Source organism: Tachypleus tridentatus, chromosome 6 (genome assembly GCF_004210375.1).
Source record: "Tachypleus tridentatus isolate NWPU-2018 chromosome 6, ASM421037v1, whole genome shotgun sequence".
NCBI lineage: Eukaryota > Metazoa > Arthropoda > Merostomata > Xiphosura > Limulidae > Tachypleus > Tachypleus tridentatus.
The window spans coordinates 65217005-65244247 of record NC_134830.1 but is presented as its reverse complement, the minus strand read 5'-3'; the positions used below and the strand labels follow the sequence as shown (position 1 = coordinate 65244247).

General features: G+C 30.3%; 1 protein-coding gene across 1 annotated transcript; it reads left to right on the top strand.

The window, feature by feature from the left end:
- The first annotated feature begins 7889 nt into the window (after nucleotides 1-7889).
- Nucleotides 7890-20975, top strand: LOC143251629 (MFS-type transporter SLC18B1-like). Its single transcript, XM_076502895.1, has 8 exons — nucleotides 7890-8305; nucleotides 13214-13361; nucleotides 16161-16248; nucleotides 16554-16678; nucleotides 17389-17487; nucleotides 19298-19374; nucleotides 20368-20463; nucleotides 20897-20975. The coding sequence occupies exons 1-8, from the start codon at nucleotides 7890-7892 to the stop codon at nucleotides 20973-20975; spliced, it is 1128 nt and encodes a 375-aa protein (XP_076359010.1).
- Nucleotides 20976-27243: the final 6268 nt, after the last annotated feature.

Here is a 27243-nt window from a genome sequence, read left to right as displayed (position 1 = left end):
GTTTACTGTAACAGGCTTCAATTTTTTTTATTATTCACATTTTGTAAATTAACTTAAGTAACTGTCTATTGAAAACATAGTGACCAATGACAGGAGAGTTACTCCAAGCTCAGTTGTGGTTTCCCAGCGTTTCATGAAGGAGACCACACATCGTAGACCAGCAGATTTTAGATGCGTCTTGTATACTGTGTATAGATTCATGTTCAGGAAACTTAAACCACAACTTCTTAAGTTACTTAAGCATTATAGGCGTTGTAAGATATTGTTTAATCTCTAAATTGTTAATACTACGTTATTATTTACTTGTTTAAAAGAATCATCTTTAAATAAAATGTTAGACATAAGGAATGAAGTGCACAATACACCAATTTCGTTAACATAGATAATTGATGTAAAACTATAAACAGAAATAGTTAAGAAGAGATTTTTTCTCAGCACTGAGGATATAATCATTATTATAATTCCAGTTGTTATAATAGTGAGGTAAATTATTTCCAATCAACTGCAACGACCAACAAGAGAAACAGAAACTTGTGCTTCGAGGCAATAAGAACAAAATATCGTGTTTGAAGCGTATACATTAAGCGTATACACACCATTGCAGTATTCTACCAAACTACTGGATATTAATCTATTCAACGTTAACACACTGGACCAGCAACGTTAAATAAAAATAAGCATAAAAGCTTATGCTTCTTTAATATTACAACTTTGGACGATTACTGTCAGACTTCTTTTACTTGGCCCGACATGGCCAAGAGTGTTAAGGCGGGCGACTCGTAATCTCAGGATCGCGGGTTCGCATCCCCGTCGAGCCAAACCTGCTCGCTTTTTCAGCCGTGGGGGCGTTATAATGTGACGGTCAATCGCACTATTCGTTGGAAAAAAAGTAGCCCAAGAGTTGGCGGTGGGTGGTGATGACTAACTGCATCCCCTCCAGTCTTACACTGCTAAATTAAAGACGGCTAGTACAGATAGCCCTCGAGTAGCTTTGTGCGAAATTCTAAAAACAAACAAAAACAATCTTTTACTTATCGATCACAAATAAAAAAATTACTTAGACTTAGTTTTTCAGCACCAAAGTTTACTTTTTCACTTGCATCCAGTACTTCTCTGTTATACTATCATTTCAGTTACTTGGTGTTTTATTTATTATACTTAACCTTTTTAAAGTATTCATTTTTATATCCACATAAAATAAATATAATTAACATGTCATCTTTAAAAAAATATTCGTTTAACAGAAATGTGAACATATTCAAAGCTATGTATCAAAGTTTCGTCATAGTTGAATATTTATAGAGGGGACAGTGCTTAAGTTTATGTGATCACCATCTTGACTATTATCTTTATTATTTTATTTACCATTGCAAAACGTTCAGTATACCTTTCGTCCTTCAGTGTAATGAAAAGATCTGCAGTTAGTATCTTTACCTATATTAAATATATTGACGTCATTCTAAATTCGACATACAGGTTGTGCTGTCATACAGTGCGTTTCAAATATAAGTAAGATTGTGACTATTAACCAACTCAAAATTCAGTGTAGAATAGAGTTAAATTATCCAAAGAGCACAAAATTACACAAAGTAGAATGTTAATGACAATTATAGTTTTTCGAATCCAAATACCACGTAAAGTCATTCAGTTTACAGAATACGTATGCATGAAGCTACATTCGTTTTCTAAAGAATCACTATTGTAAGGTAAACCATCACCCATACACCATTTTTTATCATAAACAATCTTCACCAATTCATTGTTCACACATTTGCAGTCCTCGCTGTATCCAATGTTAAATCCAAAACTCTGGAAGTATTTGTTTTCTTCGGAAAAAACAACATTTCTATAGTTTATATCAGACAACAAGTCACTTGGAACCTAACCATTGTATCTATCCATATTTTCACTTTGTTTACATTTACAGTTTGCCAGTGAAATGGTTATGTTAAAAAATCTGCTAAGCAAATTCTGGACTTTTCTGTCTGCTTCATAAACAAACTTCTTCCATCTGTGACTTTTTACAGTATGTTAGTTTTATAACTTTAAGGAATAAATGAAACTGCGTCTCATTTATATTGTATCCATCGGTTTTTTTGAAAGACAAAGTGATGTGGTGTGTGAAATGATAACACAAAACACCCTTTTTACTTCTGTTTTTTTTTTGTAATATCTTCGTCTGTTTGATTCACTGTTTTTAAAACAGACCTTTATTCGACATTTCTGTTCTTTTGAAAGGTTTTCCAATGTTTCTAGAAAGCTGTTTATAATTGTTTCGAGTGAATCTTCGTGATTATTGCATGTTAAATTGATTTTGCTAATTTCATCAAGCTTTACGTCAAGTGTTACAAACTTCTTATTCTTCGTTGAAAATTACATGTCGCTGAACCATTAATTTAGAACCTATATATCACAGAATAAAACCTGACTGATCAGTACAGTCTTGAGGAGATAAATTTATGTTTGTTATAGTTCTTCCATGTTTACTTTATCTTGTTCGTGTTGATCTGGTGAGTCCAAAGCTAATCCTTTGTCTTAACTTGAAAAAACAGATAGTTTTCATATATAAGCGGAAAAGATCATGGGAAAATATCAAACTTCTAGTAGCCCATTAATTTCCTTAACATTGATTAAATAATGATTTACGATGACTGGAGTTATTGGTTACAAAGAATAAGATATATAGTGAAGTTCTGAACAGTTTCAATAAATATCTACTGAGTTCAAGCTTGAGAAAAAAAACTCCCAATCTTGTTGCGAGAAAGAATCTGATGCACACTACTAATACTCTTGATACAGATGTTTCTGTTCATGATTTGCTTTTACTTTTCTTGTTTTCTAGGAGGAATGTTTTCAGTGTCAAGAGACATGTCTTCCCAGCTACCAACTTTGTTGTTCGAAGAAAACCCATGTACTGATGAAGAGTCTTTATTCTGCTGTTCCCCACCATCATGTGGTTCTGATTGTTCTGAAGATCTTCATGAATCATAAGAGGACGTCTCTTCGTCATTCGATTTTCTGTCACGGGAAAATAAGTGGTGATTTTTCCTTTCCCTTTGACGTTCACCCGACCTCTGCATTCGGACACATACAGATAATTCTTCAGTAAAAGATAGACATATTCTGTAACCTGAAAATGTAAATGAGAAACTGAATATTTTAAATAAATAAATAAAAGTAAAATCTGAACAATACTCAATCGGTAAAAATTAAAACGGTAATGTGTACAAAATACTTCAAAACCTCAATAATATTTGGATATACTGATTCACATTAGTTTTCAATATCAACCACACCAAACAACAACAACATTCCTTTCTTTCGCTTTGTACTAAATTCCAATCAATGAAAAACTAAAAAAACACAGTAACGTTAGAAATATATTAATCACTATCAATTCTCAACATTGATTTCTGTTATTGTATGTTATGAAATTACTAGGAAAAAGACTTGGTAAAAAAGTAGCCCAAGAGATGGCGGTGGGTGGTAATGACTAGCTGCCTTCCCTCTAGCCTTACACTGCTAAATTAGGGACGGCTGGCACAGATAGCTCTCGAGTAGTTTTGTGCAAAATTCCAAAACAAACAAACAAACAGGAACTTCACATGACGTTACTGAGATAAACAGCATGTAGATTAAGTTATAGTTCCACTTGTAAAAGAATGTTGTAATATTACATGAGAATACTTCCGTAATGGTGGGGTAAAACGGTTCACTATTAGAACCAAAAAGTAACAATGAATTCAGTTTTAATAGTTTTATGTTGAGTTAAGAAGATATGATATTTCTGTAATACAACTAATATAGGTATCTAAGTAAATATGTTGTGATGAAGCACTTAATAATTTTGAAATTAATTTTTCTACAACATCAGTTTATGTAACTCTCAACCTTAGTTTTTTAAGTGAAGAGGAATTTAGTTCTGTTTTGTAAACTATTTCTGAATATCGCATTAGAAACTGTCATTCATTGATTCAAGAACAGAAAGCTGCATGTTTCTGTTTAATTTTGAAAAAATTATATTATCTTTGATAAATATTCGTAGAAAGGAATCTACAGCTCAGAGAATGACGAAACAGATTTGCTGTTCAAAACTTTGTTACTTGGAAGAGTTAACTTAAGTTTCGCGGTGAAAATGAACAAACTACTTAACTGTAAAAATATGCAGTGAATAATGGACAAACCTGCTTTATTTGGTTTTTATCTTTCAAGATATGTTAAATTCTCAAGGCTTCATACTTTTAACATAAACTCGCCTGATGCCACCTGTCTTGTAAACTTGTCTATAACATCTCTTGACGTGACATGAGAAAGGTCTTTTGTAAATTAGAAACATTTTATAAGAAATTGCATTTAGAAAACAACATATTGATTACTATTTATTTGGAAATCCAATAAGAGATATCAATTAATATAAAAATGTAGATATAAATACCCAGTAAGAGTTTTATATTTACATGTGACAGAACATAACTGTGTTGTGGAAGGTAGACTCAGGATAATAACAGTGGTAATACCTATACTTCAAACAGACCAGACGCATGTGCATATCAGCTGTCTCAAGAATATGGGAAGAAGTGGAAACGACAACGTTACAGTGCCACGCACAAGAGTCGATTATTTCATAGTTCCGTCAAGTGACACCAGAGGGTACGTTGGTTTTACAATTATCAATAATGAAAGGTTATTCTCACGATTACTGTTTCACTTTAGGAGTAAAATATTAAAATCTCCAATTAATTTAACAACTTTAAAAATGTTTATAATATATTTAACTACATATGTGTAACAAATGCAGTGTTTCTGTAGGCAGATAGTGATCGACTGGCCTATAGTATTTCACTTTATTTACATAGCATACATTTTACCCACACTTGGCGAGTAAAAACCGGATTTATCGTAATAACATCTCTAAATATCTCTAAAAGGTACAGTTACAACCATTATTTTAATGAAACAACTGTTATAGTTTTTCTCTAAATACTATCTTAATTTATTCATTATTTGAACGAGGCAAACATTATAGCCTATATATATAGAAGAAGATAGTTTATACGGTTATTTGTATTTTGAAGTATCAATTTAGTTCTCATTAAAATACTGATTATAGTTTTTTAACTATATATTTAACTTGTGCGACACACATTTTCTATTTACTTTAATTTTATATCTCAAACACCTATTATGAATTAATTTCGTTTGTATAGATAATATACAAATATTTCATTTACAGCTTTATACACTGATTTGTTGTTGGAAACTTTAAAAATATATGCAAATAGTTATGTTTAACTGTTTTTTCTTACCTTTCTGGAGATATTTCACAATGTTTTTCCTAGAGATTGTTTTTGTTCGATAAGTAACATTCTTATCATTTAGAAAAACAAATATTTATTACAGATATCTATATTTTTAAAATATTTATTTTAAGACATTTTTGCTATCAAAATAATGACATACTGATTTACCTCATCCTCGTATGGCTCACAGGCGAACTATCTACATTCTGATAATACATAGATACCTTCTGGTGCCACTCTTAAACTATAATGTCATCGTCTTTACTCCTTCCCTGAGACAGCTACGCAATATGGCAATTGAAATATATAAGGGTAACTACTGAGACCCATATATTGGAAAAAAGCTCTGTAACAAAAATATAAATCTCAGCTAGTTTCAAAGAGATTTATTAAATATATGCTATCCCTGAACTGAGAATCAGGAAATGTAGTTTTCCAAACTGCATATGATCTAAGTAAAATAACAAATTTGTTACGTTTTTCAAAAGCTACATAAATGTTTGATATTTCAATGGTTTTAAGCTTTCATTGTCTTTAGTAAATATACGGCAAAAGCTACATTTATTTATTCTTTACGAAGTTCTTGACTGTTTATTTCGTGGAATTCACACAAGTTTGATGCAGCATCGTTTCATAATTTTCATATTTTATTTTATCATTAATTTTTATGATACGATTAAGCCATTAAGTGTCGTGAGAAGCCTGTGAATACTTTTTAATATTAGAATACACTGTCAAAGTGTAAAGCCATTGATAAAATTTAGGTAGTTATTTTAGATCTTGTATCCAGCAATTCAGAGAAGTTAAATTAGTTTATAATAACCGCAAAGTTGATATGTTCCTCAAATAGATTTTATGCGGTACTGCCAAAAAGAGAAATATTAATTAGGTACATAATTTTATATTGGAGGTTATACACCACTGCACAAATTCACAAATGTATATTTCAAATAACCAAGCTAAGAAAATAAACAAAACTTTATATTTTTTCTTGCCTTTATGAATAAAAGCCCATAGAAAATAATATCAGAGCACGTGTAGCATATGTTGAATCCAATTTGTTAGTGGTTTTATTTGTATATCTAAAATCTAAAATTACATTTTTATATAATGGTTGGCTCGCTCTTTTGGAGAGTATCTGTAGCTATCATAAGTTTGCGTTTACTCTGTAAAAATAAACTTATCTCTATTGTTGAATCAAACTTGTGACACCAGGACAGCGTTCACATTCTGAAGTTAAAAATAAAATCAAACTAAATACTGTTTCAAAATAAGGTATGGTGGAGTTTCAATAAAATGCATATACTTTTATTGAAGTATTTTCGTTATTTTTGGTAAATTCCCATTCGTTGTTTTAAACCTGTGAAAGGCTAAAGCAGTAGTTTAAGAATATCGATATATATCATTAACTATTTGAAAGGATAGTTTTATGTTTTTTAAATTTTAAAACAAACAGACGAATTAATCTGTTTTATTCTGGTATAACTTAAGTTTTCTTTCCTTCGCATACGTCTCCTAAAAATCTATTACTTGTGATTATTGGTTTACTTCTCTGTTTATAAATTGTACTTTAGGACATCTAAAATACACATCCCTAACATCGTTTTGTAATCTGTCATCATATCCAGTAGCAGACTGAATGAAACTGAATTTCGATGAATTCATCTTTATTACTGATTATTAATTAGTGGACTCTGCTTTCGCAATTTATTGCAAACTGAACAAGTACCTGACAACTTATATAAAATCAGTTTTTATTTGTTGAAAAAGGAAGTTCAGTTCTATTGTCTATTCTTACTGTACCATAAACTTCGGTCAGAAATTTCCACAGCGGTACAAGTATGCGTAAACTTCAGTTTTATCCCTAATGTATAATTTACAACGAAAATAAGATTACTTAGAATAATGCGGTCACACTTGTTACGACTTGTCAACTGTTTATGACGTTATGTTATAGTTATTATTTCCAAGCCAAAGAGGTACCAGTTCCTGAAAACATTTGCTTACACAAAGTGTCTTATTGAACACTGCTGTTGTTTTTGTAGGCGCCGGAACAGTATAGTAATGCATAACACGTACGTGATTATTATCTTGTTTCTACCATGTGATATTAAGAACCACATTAATATACAATGAAAAGAAATACAAAACTCACATATTTTCCTATTCCTTACATATTCACTGCTAAGTTGGAAAGCTTACGTTGCAAGTAGATTTTGATACAAATCTTTAATTATTGTGTTTTGAATTTTTAGTTCTTATTCTTTACAACTTGTGAAAAGATGTGTTCTTTTTCGCTATTGTATGAATTCTCCATATCAAATCTAACTATGTATATGACGTATATTTATGTTCCCTACTATAACATAAGTGACTACCCCATTTGATTAACGATGCAGTAATTCCAGCATAACATTATTTTGCTATGAACATTTATTGCTTATATCACAAACTATTATATATTATAAGGTTAAATTTAAACTAAAATAATTATTTCCTGCAAACGTTAACACATTAATCAGCTTTTGAGATTAATTTACATTGTCATTTTGACTGGTATGAATATTTGGCTTCTTCGTTTTCCAAATGATGACGTCATTTTCCGTGTCAGCAACATATGAAACTGTATCGAAATATTCTAAAATCGGCTATTCTTCTCCGGGACCAGTAAAGGAAGTGACAATTCCTTCAGCAACTTATGAGAACAATCGTAACCTATTGGAATCCAAAACTTCTGAAAGAAATGTTAAAACAACTAACATATTGAAACTTTCCTCTTATACTAATTGTGAAAATTCAGAAAGTTTGTATGATCCAGATGAAAACTATTTGCCTGATCAATCACAATCATCTCCTTTAATAAGCCATGATCTTGGAAAGAAAAGGAAGCGCTGGATTACGAAACGTCAGGCTCTAATTTTATCCCAGATATGTTTCGCTTTCACCTGTCAAGCCAGTTCTGACGCTCTTGTTTTCTCCTTCTTTCCTAAAGAGGTACTTGTGTTGTTGTTTTTTTTTTCATTTCTACTTAAATTGATAAAGGTAAAGTAAACAATTCAGACAACTAAATAAAAAACAAAAATGTCGCACATGATTAAAACACAAACTAGGATATAAACTAGAAATAAGGTGAAATGTAACAGAGAAAGTGAAGAATGTGGAGAAATATATTCTACACAGCAGTAATGGCAAGCTATCAATTATAATTAACCTCTAACAGTAAACCTCAAGTGCGCGATAAAAGTATAACTAAAGATAAATAGCAATTAAAATAGTTCATGTGAATATGAGTATTCAAAAACACTTGCATGATAAATTTCGTATTTCAGCGTTATAAGTCCGTGAACTTGCTGCTCTCATACCATAAAACAATATTGTTTGTTAGATTGTTGTTGTTGTTGTTGTTTATTATTTTTGCGCAAATCTAAACGGAAGCTATCAAGGCTAGCCGTCCGTAATTTAATAATGTAAGACAAGAGGGAAGACAAATAATTATCACCACCCAGAACCATCTTTTGGGCGCCTTTCTTTTCCAGCTAATAGTGAAATTGACCAATCATTTGGTCATAACAGGCCATTGAGACAAAAGGAAGGAACAATAATTAAACAATACAAAGAAAATAGATGACCACAGCTCGGGTGTTTAAAATGATACGATAAAATGATGCAATAACTGTCACGAACTTGTATAAAAATAATATTGAATCGTAAAACGTCCTTGTCATCAATTAATACTGTAAGATGAATTGTCTAAAATAGCCGTTATTAACTTTAAAATTATAAACTAGAAGTATGACAGAAATTCAACATTGTATGCTGTCACATCTTGTCTACGATTTTTGTTTTTGATTTTTTGTTTGAATGAACATTTAAACATAATCCCAAATGAGTCGATGTTGCTGTATACCATTCTCGTCATTTTAACAACTTAACAATAGAGTTGTGTAAATACGTACACGGTTGTTTTATATTTTAAACATATTCCTTCTTTGTAATTTTCATTGTTGAAATCTGAAACATCTCATTTTTGTGGAAATTTCAATTGTTTCATTTATTGCTTTGCTATAAAACTACTTCCTAGTTATTAAATTAATAATTTTTGTGTTTGTTTCTGAGATCTGGGTTTTGATAATAACAAAATTCGTTTCATTTTCAGGCAGAGAGAAAAGAATGACGTCAACACAGTACGGACATCTTTACGGAGCGCCTTCTTTGATTAAAATATTACTTTCTGCAATTATTTTCAAAATGTAAAGTACTATTTAAGTAATAGAAGGTGAATTAAATGTTTAAAATTATTTTCATTTGTTACTCTAGAGCTCATGGAATTCGATGGTAAACTACGTTTCATAGCTACAACAAATACCATTTACAGGCTTTCAGTAATAGTAGATCTGATAAGGGTAATTTTTCAGTAACAGTGTATGGAATGATATCAAACATTTCTTAAGAGAAAAATTATCAAAGTAAAAGTTCAATTATTTTACTTCTATAAAACTTATTAAAACTTAACAACACGATTTCACGGATGTAATCAACAAATCACATGATAGCCAAAGCCGCTATGATGTGTTTCGTAATATAATTTATTTCGGATAACTGTCCGATTAATTATATAAAGTTTGTTAGTATGTTATTATTTTAAATAACCGAAACTCTGAATATCAATTTAGAATGTTTATGGTACTTGTAAAAAGATTTTCTTTTTCAATAGAAATATATTTTTTTATTCAAAGGTAAAATTGACAATATAATTTATAATAACGATTATTTCTGATAGTTATTACAAATGGTTGTTTACAAAAAATAATTTTAGACAACAATGATTCTTATATCCAGTATAGAACTGAATATTCTATCAATAATTAATCCTGGTTCACATTGTCCAAATTAATTATGAGTTGGTCGTGTCGCATCTCGCAAAAGCTAGCCAGCACGGTTGATCTAACGCCGCTCATCAGCTGATTTTTACTTACGAGATATTTAATGCCCTCGTAGAAGTAATAACATTCGACGTAATTAACAGAATATGAGCAGTTTGAAAGGCTCTAAATCTATAAACGGTCCTGTTTTAGTTCTGCAGTTGTGAACCACAATTGTTAGTTACGAGACCAAAAGAGTACTGACTGTTTCTGTCCACTACCACTACGTCAATTGTTTCTCGGCTAACTGCTTTTATAGGAATCACACGATTTTGTAGGAATTTCAAGAATGTTCTAGCGCGTTATCTTAAAACAAATATTATTGATTCTTACTCTCAAGAATATTCTACAAAGATCGGAAACATGAGGGACTTGCTCAACACACAGTCAGGAATATACGTCGTCTCCAAGAAAGTAAACTGTACTGAAACAAGTGTAAGTATTTTCTAATGCTCTCTTCTTCTTGAACATTCTCATGAGAAAACAACAAATTATTTCTATGCAGAAAAACCGTCTTCCCACCGCGATTCAACGAGAAATATTTCTTTATATCCTTATATTATCATTTAACAGCCGATTATTATTTTGCACCGATCCTCTACATTCTTTAGATTTATTTCCCTCTTTTATTGATAATTTGTTTATAAAGTGTAAAAATGAAACTATATGATATTTCTTTCCTCTTATTTTGAATTATTTTACGTGTTTTTGAGGCACGTAATTAATATGATAGGTGTAATTTATCTATCGTTTTTGTTTCTTTTCGCTTTCGAAACAATACGTTCATTTCTTTATTCCCATAAAACCATTGTAATTTTTGTCTTTTCTTTTCTAACGTGATTTAACTCTAATGTCGGACATTCAGCTAAAATGGCTTCATAATTTTGAAGTAAATCTCCAGTATTTTTCACCTGGTGGTTTATATTTTTAAGTAACTATGGTAAAATACATCACAGGTGAACGTTACGTCATGGACTACAAAGATACTGTGGAACTTAAAATTTGATTTTATACAGTTTAACACATTCATTTAGTAAATTAAATAATTCCTATTAATTGGTTATAGAATTGAGGATTTCTAACTGTGTGGTTATTAAGCTACATGTTTTCATGAAGTAAACAAATAATATTAAGTTGTTAGTGGTGAATTTCAAACAGTATCAATGAAATAGAGAATGTTCCTGACAGGATGATTACTTTCTGATGAATGGATTTATCAGCCAGCTGTCTTTTGTGCAGAAATGTATATAAACTGGTAGTTTTCAAACTTTTTCAATATACTATTCTATGATAAGAGTTTACCTTTTTGAGTTTCTTATGTTATTCTCTAACAACACTTTTTGATTTATATTGCGAAAATTTTAAAAATTGCATGCTAATGTCACTTACCCAGCTGCACTCTAACGCTGAAAAGATGCACAGCTGTTATTCTAAATTATTAGATCTAGTCAATTAGGTGCCTTTGAGCCATTGTTTTTTTTTATGTCACTACTTTATTATTTTCATTATTCGATTCGTTGAATGGTTTATTGACGCTTCATTTTTGAACAGTCGTTTTTCACAGAAAATTTTCTGTCACATAATTGATGTATGAATGGTTACAAATGGTTAATCACCATCTATGTGAATGTTTCTTTTTAGCTAAAAGTATTTTTTTTTAATTTGTAGGTATGAAAGATCTCACCAAAATTTTTATTAATATCGGTGTTATGTTTAAGCGGTTGTGCTACGATTTTTCTAGAGTAAGTTTATTTTTCACTTTTTTTTTTATCAAAATAACAGGGAAGATAAATATAAAAGAAGAACGACTTTTATTAACCACACATATTTTTTCAGTCGTTGAATTTCGCGATGAAACTATAAATAAGCAGTCCATGTACCATCTATGATCATTATAAAACTCAGTGGATGGAATGTATCACAATTGTACTTTGACTTCATTCAGCGTTTAGTACGTAGGGTGATGACACCAAACATTTGTTGTTTTCATAAAGAGAATAAAAGTATATGTAACATATCTTTAAACTGAGCTGATAAATACGAATTTGGTTCTTCGGCCATGTTAGTTTACAATAAGACTACTATTACGTGAACATATGGTTAGAGTCCTCGTGACAATTACACCTAGCCTTTGTGAAAAGTTTTACCAATTACAGGATCGTAGCTCAAATGTTAGAAATGGCTGTTTTTGTTAATTGCTTTCAGTTTACTCTTTCAATTAAAAATTAATGAAAAATAAAAGCCCACCACGTAGTTTTACACGAATATTCTGCAAAATAACAAGGAATCACCTACAACATTCATATAGTGATGCAACTCCTACTTTTTCAAAATTTACCTTTTATAGTTAAAACAGCAGAGTATTATACCAACGTAATCAAATGTTTCTTTTTTAATTTTCAGCTTTACAACTAATGTACATAAAGTAATATGTCTGACTTGATGTTTTTGTTTCTATCATAACATCTCAATCCACTCTAATGCAAAAGTTTTAGTAACTAATTAGAAATACTTTTTTAGGGTATGAATTTTTGTATCTGGCCACTGTGGAAAATAATCATTAATATTTTATGGGAAACATTCAAAGTTATCAGATTAAATAGCTTTAAAATAAGAAACAAACAAGCATAATAAAACATAATTTTCGAGAACATTTTTCATCTCAGATACATTTCTCTGCAAATTTCAACCATTTGAAAAAAGTTAGTAATTGAGCAATAAAAATGTTATTTTTCGATCAAATGTTTAAGTAAGAATATAGTGGAAGAAAAATTGTTTTAAACCATATAAAATTTCATAAAAAAATGAAAAATAAGTATACAATAATAACTTAACAATATATGAGCATTATGCAGATACCAATTCGTCTGACACTGCTGCTGCTATGTACAGGTTTTGTTATTATTCATGCGAGGAACGTTTGTATGGGTTCGTGCTAGGCTTACATGCAAAATATACTTTTATAATCCATAATTTACTCCTATATTTCAGCACTCTAATAAAGACTCCACCTGGACTTACATTTATTGGATTATCATTTATGGGAAGGATTGTTCAGGCTATTGGATCAGTACCTCTGTTTACTCTGGGCTATGTCTTCATTGCCAACAAATTTACTGAATATCGTTCAACAGCTCTGGTGAGAATAATTTCTTTTTAGAATCTACAATATTACTGTAAATACCATATAATCTATGATTAACTGATAGTTTAAAAAATATAGCCTCATTAGTGGTATGAAAATCTATTATTTGAGATTTTATTTGATAAATTCTAATTAAATTGATTTTTGAGAAAACTAATAGAAAAATATCAAGATGATGTCGGTTAATAATAAGTGATAGCTTCGAAGTAATATTTCTGTTCACAAACTAAAGTATTTTAATTTTTAATTTTTAATACAATTTACACTTCATTTGGACTTCAGTAAAACTAATTTTTCTATTGATATTGGCATGAAACCCATGCGAACAGCGGTATGTCTGTGTACTTATAACGCTACACTTCGTAATTCGAAATCCGTTTTTAGAAAGCACACAAACAATATATTGTAGCTTTGTGCAAAGCGTACAAAAAACATATTTCATATACGCAACACTTTAAAACTTGGATATCAAAAACAATTTCCCATTCTTATATACCCAACAAATCCTCAATCCGAAACAGAGAAAACGTGTAAAATAAATATTTTTAAAAATTAATAAAATTGAAAACGATAGCCTGAATTTATTTTGCACAAGTGAAAATTACCAACCATTTGTAATAACACATAGTCTACTGTAGTAACGATGAATCAGCTGTACAGCCACTGTTCAAATGAGTTTTAGTGTTATACATGTATAAGAGACCCGAAGTTGTTTTGATACAAAATATTTTGCTAATCTCTTTCGCCACAAAAAACACTCACTTACAAATGTGAAACCATAGAAAACAATTTCATAATTGTCACTGAAACAATTATAACATTTGTTTTCTCTTTTATCTCGCCTTGATTAAGTGATAAATGAGAAGGAAGGAATCTTATCAAAATCGCGCTGATGAATCTAAAAAATTTTGTTTGCCATCAAAAATTGGGAAATAGATGAAAATAAGAGCATTTTCGGATTAAAAAAAAATTTGATCTCGCGACACGTAGACCATGTATCATGTGTTTCTACTAACATTGGAAGTTGCTGCATTAGTGTGTTTCTTCTACTGGGGATAATATTTTTTTTTATTTTTGTTTGTTTTAAAACAGCGATAGAATTTAATGACTTGAGTTTTCCTTGATTTACACAAAGATGTTACTTAGTCAAAAGAAGTCTAAACTTTGTTTGTATGCAACCAAGGTGATGTGACCAAATTACCGCTTGATTACCTTTTTGTGATACATAAGTGTACGCGAGTTTCTTGAAAAGTAAGTCGCCAGACATCTGCCTGTAAATTGTTCTGATGACGTTTTGGAATATTGTTTCGTTTACTTTTAGTGATCAGCGCTCTGTTTTTGTGGTTGGGTACGTTTTGAACGTCGGTGATATCTTGATATATTTCGAAATAGATTATAAGAATGCTATTTTTCCATCAGTTCAACGTGGAGTTTAATAGGATTATTGGTCTGCAATGGAGGCGTTTTGTGAACGAGGTTTCAATTTTGTTATGCCTGTGACGACCGTAGTTTTGCAGTACGTGGTAAAGTATTCAGTTTAAAGTGCAAAATTACATAACTCTGTAAAATATGATATATATTTGTCTTGCTTGGTATGTTTTGAATTTCGCGTAAAGTTAAACAAGGGTTATCTGTGCTAGCATTCTCTAATTTAGGAGTGTAACACAAGAGGGGTGACAGCTCGTCATCATCACCCACCGAGAACTTTTGGACTACTCTTTTGCTTGGTTTGTTTTGTTTTTGAATTTCGCACAAAGCTACTCGAGAACTATCCGTGCTAGCCGTCCCTAATATAGCAGTGTGAGATTACAGGGAAGTCAGCTAGTCATTATTACCCATTCGCAACTCTTGGGATACTACTTTACCAACGAATAGTGGGATTGATCAATACTTTATAACATCTCCACGCCTGAAAATTCGAGCATGTTTGGTGTGACGGGAATTCGCTCCCGTGAACCTCCGACTTCGAGTATAATGCCTTAACCACATGGTCATGCCGGTTCATATTTCTCTGGAAAGTTTGATTTTATTTATTTCGTTATCAAGTCTTTAAGCGATGCTTAAAGACACTCATTGATATGAATATGATGTCCGTGTATTGGCAAACGTATCTTACAATATATGTCAAGGCAAGTCATGGTCGCAAATATGTTCCGAAGATTACGAGTAAAAGAAGTTAAGTTACCCTGCATTTGTGACTCTTTTAAACTGTAAATTTGGATTTTTTTACTTGTAAGACAATTTTCGCACATGAAGTCTTTCTTCAAGTTTTGAAATGTGATTTTACGTTGAAACACAGATTATTTTCCTTTCTATCTAAATTATTACTGGTCAAGAATTGAAATGAAGCCTAGGTCATTCCATTAATTGAACTTTACACCATCATAAATGTATTTTTCAACCGATATTTGTATTTAACAAGTTTCAAACAATGACAGAAAATTATTCTCTGTGTTACTTAATAAAGTTATTAAAAGTATAAATTATAAAACGGCAAAACATAGTAGAGAAAAGTGTCCAAAGAAACAAACACATTCAAATCAAACTTTTTTAGTCATTGCAAATGTGATACATATGAGTTCATGCTTCGAGAATGTCTACTGTTGACACCTGAAATGCAGAAGAAATAGAATGCACATTTATTAAATAACATGTTCTTGAATAGCAGCAGAACGGTTAACAAAGTTATTTATAACATAAATCATAAAATGATAAAACTTACAAAAATATTGTATTAATAAGTACAAATAAACTTGTTAATTTATTTACAATAATAGTTATTCTGGTTTTCAGGTTAAAGGTTTTATGCTACTATTTTTCTTCATTGGAGGGATTCTCTTGTGTTTATCTGCAATCATGTTCTTCTTGTTACCAGACACAGGTGATATGATTAAGCATCGCTATTAACTTAAATTTTATTATAATTAACTCAACCTGTGTTAAAATTCTATGCTATGATATTTTAATTTATGGTTGTTAGACTAATTTAATACATAAATCGGTTTTCAAAATAACTGTAATCGTATTTATTGGTTGCTTAGAACCACTTTCGTTTGATTAAAAAATATTTTAAAATTTTCAGTCATTAATATGTTATTTCTTAATATTTTGTTTGTAATATAGTCAGTTACACTTGATTATTCTCCTTTTTTGCCTCTTATGTTTAATCAAAATATGCTACCCAAGAAAACAAGGGTGAAGTTTTGAAGATTATTCTTAACCGATCTTTTATTGTGGAAATGATAAATACCTTAACAGGCTTCATTATCGTGGGCTTAAATGAGGCGACCTTGGAGCTTCACATCAGACAGGTACATTAAATTCAGTTGTTTTTTTGTGTTCCATGAATTCCTTTGAAAACATCAAGCAGTCAAGTCGTATTAGAAAATTGGTTTACATTATCATCAGTTAGATTTTATTTTTTCTATCGCAATTTTAAATTTTCCAATGACGTAGCAAGTAAATTAATGATTATTTGAACTAAGCGCTTCGTTAGTCAAAATAGCTATACACTAACTACTCGTTTGTTTGTTTTCCTTGCGAAAAGTTACACATTAAGCTACTTGCGATAGTCTACCGAAGATATTCGAGCCTGGAATTTCTTTACTATTTTGAATTTAAGTATAAAAGTAAAAACAAAATGGTCCAGTCTATTTAATTTCAACTCTCGAACTATTTGGAATTTGTAAACTTGTTTTCAACATTTATTGATAAAAAAGGAGATCTAACTATTCACAAAATATATTTTGATGACAAATGTTTTAAGGGATTTAGATCGATATATATACATACATTTCTATATTACATTTCTAATATCTATAAAGACTTAATACCATTAACGTACACCATTGTAATATCAAAATAAAATATAAACATTTAATATATTTATACTCGGATAAATATGGAAAATAAATAGAACAATCAAATCCAGTTACAATTCCATGACTCAAGAAATCAAATTGTATATTATTGAATATGAGTTTTATCATTTTCTGAAGCATTGTGTGATTACTTCGTGCAGTTTGGTCTGGCACCAACGGTTGTTGGACTTATATTTATTGTGTCTGGTGGAATGTATTCGATTGGATCTCTTGTCAGGGGAAAAATTTATCACAAAACTGTGAGTATATCAGATTCAATTGATTAATATTTGTCTTTTATAAAGATGGATTATTATACTTAAATTAAAAAGTAACCACGATGTTTAAATAAAAAGCCAAGAACATTTCAATTACGATAAATATTCATATTCATTGCTTATAAAACAAATTTACAAACTGACATCCAATCAAAATAAAAGTACAATTTGCAATAAACCTGTATTAAACAGGCATGCTCTGAGCTCATTTTATTGTTTTTCAGCTACATTCTTGCTTTCCAATCTATATAAACAACAATATTTGCATAACGAGTTTATTATTAATTTGACCTGCACCTTTCCTTCCTCCAAAAATGTAAGTTTTATCTCATATTATACACTATGTGTTTTTATATCTCGGATTGTTTTCTTGTATTTCCAAACTTATTTTTTCTCTAGGTAGACAAGGAAACAATTTAGAGTTTAGATATTCTACTACAAGAAAATTTCGTTCTCTTCGGTTTTTCATACTTTTCGCATCATTTAACAAAAGTTATTATCTGCTATTGTTCTTGTTAGTTCATCATAACTAACTGCAAGCTAACGATCATAATGGAGCCACATCTAATACGATAAATTATGTAATTAAAAACAGTTTAGTATGTTAAGATCAACTTATAGTGGTAGGCGTATTTACTTTAACTAACTATATTTATCTACGTATTACTATTACATACACAGTAGCAACTCATTGCTATTGCAGGTTAAAACTCTAGCATCAGGCTAAGAATATTAAGGAATTAAAAGACAATAATACAGTTATGGTTAAGTTAAAATGTGATACTCTAACGTACATTTATCTATATTTAATATTATTAGTCTACTTTGATAATTTTAAATCAATGAGAAAAAATAACTTAAAATTGATTTTTATGTTTTTAATATATTATACTTCGAAAATTTCTAATTCTGAAAAAAAAAAAAATTTAACGTTTTAGTGGCGTGACTGCTAAAATTGCTGTTCTTCACATTAATCTCGAAAATTTAATTTCTTTCGAAGTTTTCTAAGTGTGACATTAACTTATAACAAGAATGACATTTCTATATAAATAAAATATTACTGTGTGAATAAAAATATTTCAAATCATAACAGATGCATTCTACTATCATATATGGGGTGTTTTATTCTTTCAATTTTCTCTGTCAAGGTTATCGGAGGGGTAAATTTCCTTATACCATTATAATTTAATAATAATCATAAAAATAAAAAAATCGATATAATTTTAAACTGAAATCATTTATGTATTAAGGTATTTTCTGTTATGTGACCAATGTTATTTATAAAATAAAAAATACTTAACAAATATGGGCTGTAAATTAAGAACTCGGCAATTTTTTATTCAATTTAAATCTATTGCTCAAAAAGCTGTAAAGGATAATAAAATATACTTTATCGGTAAGTGAACTCAAAATGAAAACATTTTTCTGATTTGTTTTTTAGGCGTTTAATTTTATACACCAAGAATGTGAATCACATAGAAAATAATACCCTGGTGTAGTCCTTCAAGTTTACATACCATGTGTGCAAAATTTCTTTGTTAGTTGGTTCTTTCCTTTTGAACCTCTTGCAGTAACATACATCTAACCACTTTCTTTTGTTATTATTGACAACACATATCGCATAAAGATATTTTGGTGGCAATAAAATAGCTCAGTAGAATGATTTTGAACACTTAGTGTTGTTTGTTTATTCACCTTTAAACAGATGACAACAATTGTTTAAGACTTGACACCTAAAATTACTTGATACGGAAGAAAATATAGCAACAAAATGAATTCCTTCTCTCTTCAGAAAAGAAGTCCCAGAGTACTTCAACAGTGTCAAAAACTCCAGAAGTCATTTTTTCATCCATTAGATGTTAGCTTAATGTAAGTGTCCATAATTTGCATTGATAATGCTCAAAGTAATATAGATATATATGAAGTCTTAAACAAAGAATCTGCTCTTGAAACAATCAAAACATGAGTAGCAAGTTTTATGGCCATAACAAATTTCATAATTTGAAAAAAATAAGTTCCGTTTAGTTTCTTTTGAAATTCGCGCAAAGCTACTCAAGGGCTATCTGCGCTGGCCGTCCCTATTTTAGCAGTGTAACACTAGGAGAAGGTAACTATTCCTCACCACACACCACCAACTCTTGCACTAATCTTTTACCACGAATAGTGGTATTGACCGTCACATAATAACGCCCCCAAGGCTGAAAGGGAGAGCATATTTCGTGTGACGAAATTTCGAACCCGCTACCCTCGAATTACAAGGCGAGTGCATGAACCCCCTGGCCATGCTGGGCCAATGTCAGTTTAAACAGAAATATCACTAAGAACTGGCACAAGTGACCAGTGCCCTAATTATATTTAACAATGCCCCTAATACGCCGTTGGTATCTTTAAAAAATAATGATTTAAAACTGTGATCGATATTATACTGAAACACTGAAATTTTCCCAAAGTTCTGGAACAAATCGGAAAAACGTTTGGTAAATCTTAATAGAATTATCACTTGGTTTTCCATGTGGCTATTTAAGTTCGCTTAACATACTATATAGCTTGTTTCACCTAACCAATATTCAACAATATTCGAAGATACCCTGGTGCTTTCATGAAACACATTGTGTTCATACTTACTCTCAAAAATCTTCTACACATTTAGAGAATTGGCAGGACTTCAATACACTTTTACCAATATACATTAGATGCATAAACTGAAACAAACGTAGTTATTAAAATCAATGTTTAACAGTAAATCTGTTACCGATAAAAAATTAGATCAAGTGCAAAGTAAAAAAAATTCTTTTTCTCCCTGCTTTACAATAATTTTTTCAAATATATTCATTCTAACAAAAAATCATTTAATACTTACAGTACCCTCTGGTTAGTAATATTTGCTCAAGTTCTTCTTGGAATCGTAGCTGGAGGAAAAATAATCATGGGATTCAACTATGCCTCGAGATCAACAGTGTAAGATTTATATACTTAAAATATTAAATACAAGTAAAAACTAATTTATGAAATTAATGCTGTTAAAGAATAAGTACGAATAAAATAAGTGAAATATGTAACAGAAGAGTGAGGATCTTCCTTGTTTCGCTTTGGAACATTCATTAGTATATATTAAGGCTTCTGTCTGACAAATGAATTAAAAATATAATGTAAGTAGCAAGTACTTATAATTTAGCAGCCTTCACTACAAAACTGAAGGTTCTTTTTTCTTATTGCGAAGCCTTTTGTTTTATATAACCTATAAATTTTTGTGAAATCTCTTCAGCTAAAATAGAATTACTTGTTTTATTGGAATTACTAAAGTTATAGATTCTATTTTGGTCTGAATGATTACCACCTATTATCCATTAATTTATGTTAAATCGAAACTCTATTTTACTCCTTTTTCCAGATCTCGCGGATTCTTAGATGACGTCACTACTTTAACAATTGTATCTGGTCTCTTTAACAGTACATTTTGTCATGGGTAAATTTTGTTACAAATAATAAATAAATATAACTACGTTTTTTCAATTTAAATCATCCGTTTCTTCTCTTCGAATTCACTGTATGAATGTATAATGTATGTTCTTTTCTTTATTTAGCTATTTTATTGGGCCATCTCTAGCGGGAGCGCTTGTGGAGGAAATGGGTTATGAAAATGGATCAATGGTTCTGCTGGGAATTGAATTGGCTGCAGTAAGGTTACCTGTTTCTTTCAGCAAGAAATTAATCAATTTGTATAGGTTACCGTTAAAGACGTATAAAGCAAACTTAGAAATCACTGTCTGCTTTATAATATTTCAAAAAATATAGTGAAAGGACATAATTTTTCGAATTATATATTCATTACTGAATTCCTGAATACTCCGATTCATAGAATAATTCATCAGGAAGTAAATAACTGTTTCTTTTGTATATGTAACAAGTAAGACGTTAAATAATAGTTTCCATCACTATCTATTATTGTTTAGATGGCGATAACTGTCCTACGTGTACTGTGGAAAAAACTTGCTAAAGTTGTCAAAGAAATGCAAGAATTGTAACTCATTACGTGAGAAGGTTCTTCAGTGGTACGATTCTCTGTATGTAAGATCCCAATGTTTAACTTTTATTATCATGCTGTTTGTTGCAAAAATGTAACATTAAGTCTTTTCACACGTTCAGTTTCATGTCCACGATGTATTGAGGCAGCAATTATTTCATATTCTGTTATAAAGTAATGCACTCTTTAATGTAGATACACTGTCGTAACGATATTTCTATTAAATGCTTTTTTACTTACGCTTCTTCATACTATAAATATACACAGTGTTCTATAACAGGTGCCTGTGACTCTTTTGCGATAAATTCAACGATAAATGAAGAACATGCACTCAACTTGCTAACAAATTAATATATATATTTGGAACAAGTAAACGAATGTACAACAAATTCATTACACTATAGAGATAATATGGATACTACAACCAGTATATGATTCTCTTTTTGCCACAATTCCGTTTAAGTTTATTCAATTTCTTTAAACTTTCCGTTGATAAGCCTCACTACCTTTCCACATTTCTGTGGTATTGGTATTCTCTTTTTAATTGACTTAAAATTGCAATGCAAGTTACCACAGTAAAACAGTGGTCTTTCAGTAACCCTTTGGTTTCCTTTCTTCAAAATACCATTTGTTCTTTTTCCAAAGGTGTACCACTTATGCTGATTAAAGTACATTGAAACTACGCTTTGACGAAAAAGTTTCTTCCTTTTCTACTCTTTGTATTACTCTGACATATTAAACGTTAACCTTATGATAATCTTTAGAATCACTTCTATCGTACATTACTTCACGCCAAACGTTCCATTGGCCGTGGTTTTATTATCTTTGTTCATGTCTTATTTCTGTCTGCTGTTTTCCGTTCACCTTATACTATTTATATATTCTTCGCTTTATTCTCGACATTGGTGAGTAGCAAAAAACTTTCAGTTATCCATGCAGTATCTAAACCAATTAATAATTCCTACAGTTTCTTATATTATGAGAATAATACATTTACCCGAATCCCAAACAAGCCGAGATCAGATAATCTCGTAAGTAGCACAAATTATAGTGGTAATATGAAATATGAAAAATAGGAAAAATAAAAAAAAAAGGTTCATCTACTACTGGAAAGGCCTTTGTTAGATTGTGCTACGTTAAAATAAACCTAAATAATAACCTCAAGAATCCGTCAGATTGCCAATTATTCAATTTACTAATGGATTACAAGTTATTATTTTCCCATTGAGAGCAAATTTTACTTCCATAGAAAAAAAGGCACAATAAAACAAAAATTTCCTATGCAATATTGCTCAGAAAAAAACACTATGGATGAAATTAGTACATATCCTCCACTAAAATTAGAATGTTCGAAGTTATAATCAGCAAAGGTTTGAATATTTTTCAAATTAAGAATATATATGATGTACAAATTTGAAATCCTAAAATTGCGGTGAAGTATTGTTTAATAATACTTGAAAGGATGACTCTTTATTGTTCTATTGTGTCTAAAAATAACCCCAACGTTTCAATAAACCAAACTGAGACTGAAATTTTATTGTTTATTCATTAAACATTTTATTGTACTATGATAATTGTAAAAATATATTGTGTACTATACAATACTTGATTTAAATGTTTATAAGTTTCAACCATATTAATTTTCTATAAAATATTACAGTTATGGCTTATTTTATATTACATTTTATGTACTAACTGTAGTTTAGACAAACAATTTAAGTACATAAAATAATTAGGAAATTTTCTTAAACTGAGATATTAAGCATTTAAGCATGGAAAATCTTTAAACTAATGTAAAACTTTAAACTAATGAAAATTAATAAAATATGTAACTCTTGAAAATCGATTAAATTGATAACATAAAATATCGGTAAGTTGAATTTTATAATATTATTTATGTTCTGGTCTTAATTTTGTACATATCTTACATATATATTTCAAGTGAATTTAATCTATAAAGCACTGGAACAAAAATGTTTAAAATAAAATCTCTTTTGTTATAACGTGTAAATGTATTTACCTTTTTTTTCATGTTTTACTTTATCTTTAGACATTTTATTAAAAAGTAAAACAAAGAACGTTACCATATTTTTTCAGTTAAGCCATAATTAACTTTCTTTATTTGACGTACTCGTTAAGATATGTTTTCTCTATTTCAGCTGTTTTCCTAATGATTACAGGTGAAATACTTTTCTGTAAACATATGTACTAATAACACATAATTATCATTTCAGTTTGTGATATTTTAATGCTATATAAAATAAACCAGAATTCTTATGTTTTCAGGATCATTTATTTTTATACTAAATTGGATGCGCATTGGTAAAGTGTCACTGTGGTGACACGTGATGTCAACCAGACACCGTATCATTGGCCTTTGAGCTGTTGGATGCAATCACTTTAAATATATGTGTATCCAAATAATGTTTGATTATTTTCTAATAATTTAGCTTTTGCTTACGGTATCTCTTTCGGTTTCATTGTATGCATTTTAATTTACTTATATATATATATCGGAAAAGAGTTTCTTTTTCTTGTTGTAACTTCAGAAATAAAATTAATAAAGAACTTGCGAAAGCAATTACCATTGTCGTCAATCAGCATTATAGTGTATTTTACCTAACACCGAATTTAGCACCTTATCAGACTGTAAACAAAATTTCTCGTGGGTTATATTTAAAGTCTGTCCGTCTGAACTGAAGAAAGCTTCATTTACAAATATTACGTTAAATGCCTTTAATTGACATAGCGCTCAGTTTGCGAGCATTCACAACTAGATATCGGGTTTACATACCTGTGGTTAGCACAAGAAATGCACCCCATGATGTAGTTTCTGATTACTTATAACTAAACAAACGAAAAAAAAGCATACTAAAAATTTATCCGTATTTTTAAGGCTAATTGCACTTCTTTCGATAAATTCACTTTTTTAATTGTAAAATACAATAAAACAATCTTTCTATTGTTAGATGTACATTCCTCACCACTTCAATTTATGTTGCTTCGGCATCTAAATTTTTTTCTTAAGTTCTTCCAGACAATCTCTTCGTACAATGTAATCTCTGGGTGCCATTTTTACTACAAAAACAGGCATTCGATTCCATATAGGAGAAATGAGTGAGAACCTTTATAATCCTAGTCTTCCGGTACGTACTTCAGAAAGATATTATTATACTAAACATTCGTCAAAGACTTACATAACACCTAGGAAGTGACATGTGCAGTTTTATTACATGCAAAATTAAAACTTCGATTGCGTTGTTAGTTCATCTACTCATGATTCAGCTTCAAACTACAACAGATTTAAGGAATATGTATAATACTAGTTCATCTGTTGATGATTTAATTTCAAATTACAATCGTGTGAGCATAGTTTTGTTGCTGTGGTTATTCGATTTTTTAATATGTTGAGTGTTTTTTTTCACTCAGTCTCACAGAATGTATAATCCAGTATGGGTGATTTTTCTGCGCATTTCTGTTTTTAATGTTGTATCGTTTCTAGTTATCTTGAGTTTAAAAAGACTGGTTGGTTCTTAGATTTCATATTCACAAATGATCTTAATGTTGGGGTGTATTGAGTTAACATGGTTGAAAAACTGTGTTCTATAGATATGAATTCTCCATTTCTATCATCAACATTTCTGTACGGATATAGTAGTTAATGGGTATAGCTAAATTGAACTCTTGTGATTTAATCTGAGTCATATAAATGTTGGCTAAAACTGGTGACACGGGATTCCCCATACCTAGGTCATTTATTTGTAGGTAATTTTGATTATTGAACATAGTTAGTTTTGGTGGAAGTGAAATCAATCGACGATGCTAATCGGTTGCTGGGGAAGAGTATCAATGGGTTGGGGTTTTGGATATAAATTTCTAAAGCTATCTAGTATACTTCAGAGGTTGGAACTTCTGAGAAAAGTGAGATTATATGAAAAACTCGCTCTTAAAGCTTTATTGTTTATTTGATTAACAATAGAATTAAAGTTCAAAGTGTCTCTGAAAAAGGAGCTACCTGATGCTATATATATAAAAAATGCCAACAATATATATTCACCGAGGTTGTTGTTAACTAATTCATTGGTCAACATTATAGGTTGTAATGAACATTTGGATTTGTCAATTTTGTATAATTGTGGTGTGCGTGAGTGGGTTTCTCGAAGGTAAGAATAAAGGTTTTCTCAGTTGTGTTGGTTTTAATTTGTTGAAATATTTTGTTTTATTGGGTTTCATGTGTTTTTGTTGGAGCTGTGTTTATAAGTTTGAATTTATTTGTATCTGATAAAATGTTCATTTTTTGAAAGTATTCTTTTGTGTTCATTATAACAAAAACATTGCTTTGTTCTGCTTTAAAAATTTTGATGTTGTTGACTTATTTCAAGTTCTTTGTAGAATAATTTTCTTTTCTTGTGATGTCTGTTATGGTGTTCAGTAGTGTATCAGTCGTTCATTCAAAACACATCAAATAAATCAAATATATTGCGTGTAATATATATGAAACGTGTATTTCCAAAAATAACAATTTCGTATCCAAATGTTTTATTATAAGTAAATTGAATTAAAATGATGATTTATTTTGTTGTACTTAATTAATTAAAAATGTTAATCATATAAATATATGACGTAAAATATACCTTATGTTTTCACACTTACATGAGTTGAAAGGGTAGCATGCAATCAATCTGATCTGGTCTACGTTAAACTCATCTTATGCTGTTCAGTATTATATCGCCTTACTCTCCCTTATATGTCTGAACTATCTCTCTAGAGGTGTCACTGGAGAATTCTTTAGAATTCTTTTAATTTGTTCTATCGACGCATATGCCAAGTAGAAATTGAGAAATACCTCAGAAAGTTTCTCTCCCATACTTGCTAAAGGGCTGGTCGGATGACGAGAGTTACAAGTGCACTCTGGATATCTGATCCTATGTGAGTAAGTATATATTGTTTGGTTCTCTTAGAGTGGGTCACTCCCTCATTTTTATTCATTCGGAAGTTGTTGTTTTCATATGGAGTTCTTGCTAGGTCAGTTTCCCCACATGTACAAAACGACGAACTATGTTAAAACACATAGAAATAACTAAATGACCAACGGCGAAGCATTTCTGTGTTGTAGTCCAAAATTAGATATCTCAGTTTGTTTGAACATGTGTGTAAGAATACGTTGTTAAAGATAATTAACGCTGGCCGTAAACTGAGTCTAAAAATTCACAACGATAAAATCAGGGACTTTATTCCACTCGTTGGTCTCACCAAATAGTCCCATGAGGTTTTGCTATAAGAAAACAAACACATACACACTCTGCTAAAAATTCCTAAAAGTCACAGATAAACCGATAGAATAGACTTACTTTTGTTTATTTTATTATTTTTATACAATGTCTTATTGTATCGTTTTATTATTTAACAAGTAATTAAAATATATATAAATATAAAAAATGAACGGTGATTAGTATTGAAAGATTTTTAGTGCTGGTGAAAACAGTCTCACCACTAAAACCTGTAGTGTTGAGGATACTGTTACAGTTAACACTGACATTATATCAGCGTAGCATTTCCAATGGACTTACTAGCTTAAACTTTAGGTAAACTAATTTTGTCCTGGTTTTAAACAATGAAATTAAACTGCAGACCATCTAGTTAACAACCTATAATATTAAAATATAAATTATCGCAAGTTTTGCTATCTGTTAATAATGTGGTATTCTTGAAGA

Bases quoted from the DNA above. Each gene is read 5' to 3' on its own strand.
- LOC143251629 (XM_076502895.1), top strand. From the start codon at position 7,890: ATGACGTCATTTTCCGTGTCAGCAACATATGAAACTGTATCGAAATAT. The intron at 8,306-13,213 runs GTTGTTTTTTTT...CCTATATTTCAG, and splicing joins CCTAAAGAGGTACTTGTGTT to CACTCTAATAAAGACTCCAC. The intron at 20,464-20,896 runs GTAAGATTTATA...TCCTTTTTCCAG, and splicing joins TATGCCTCGAGATCAACAGT to ATCTCGCGGATTCTTAGATG.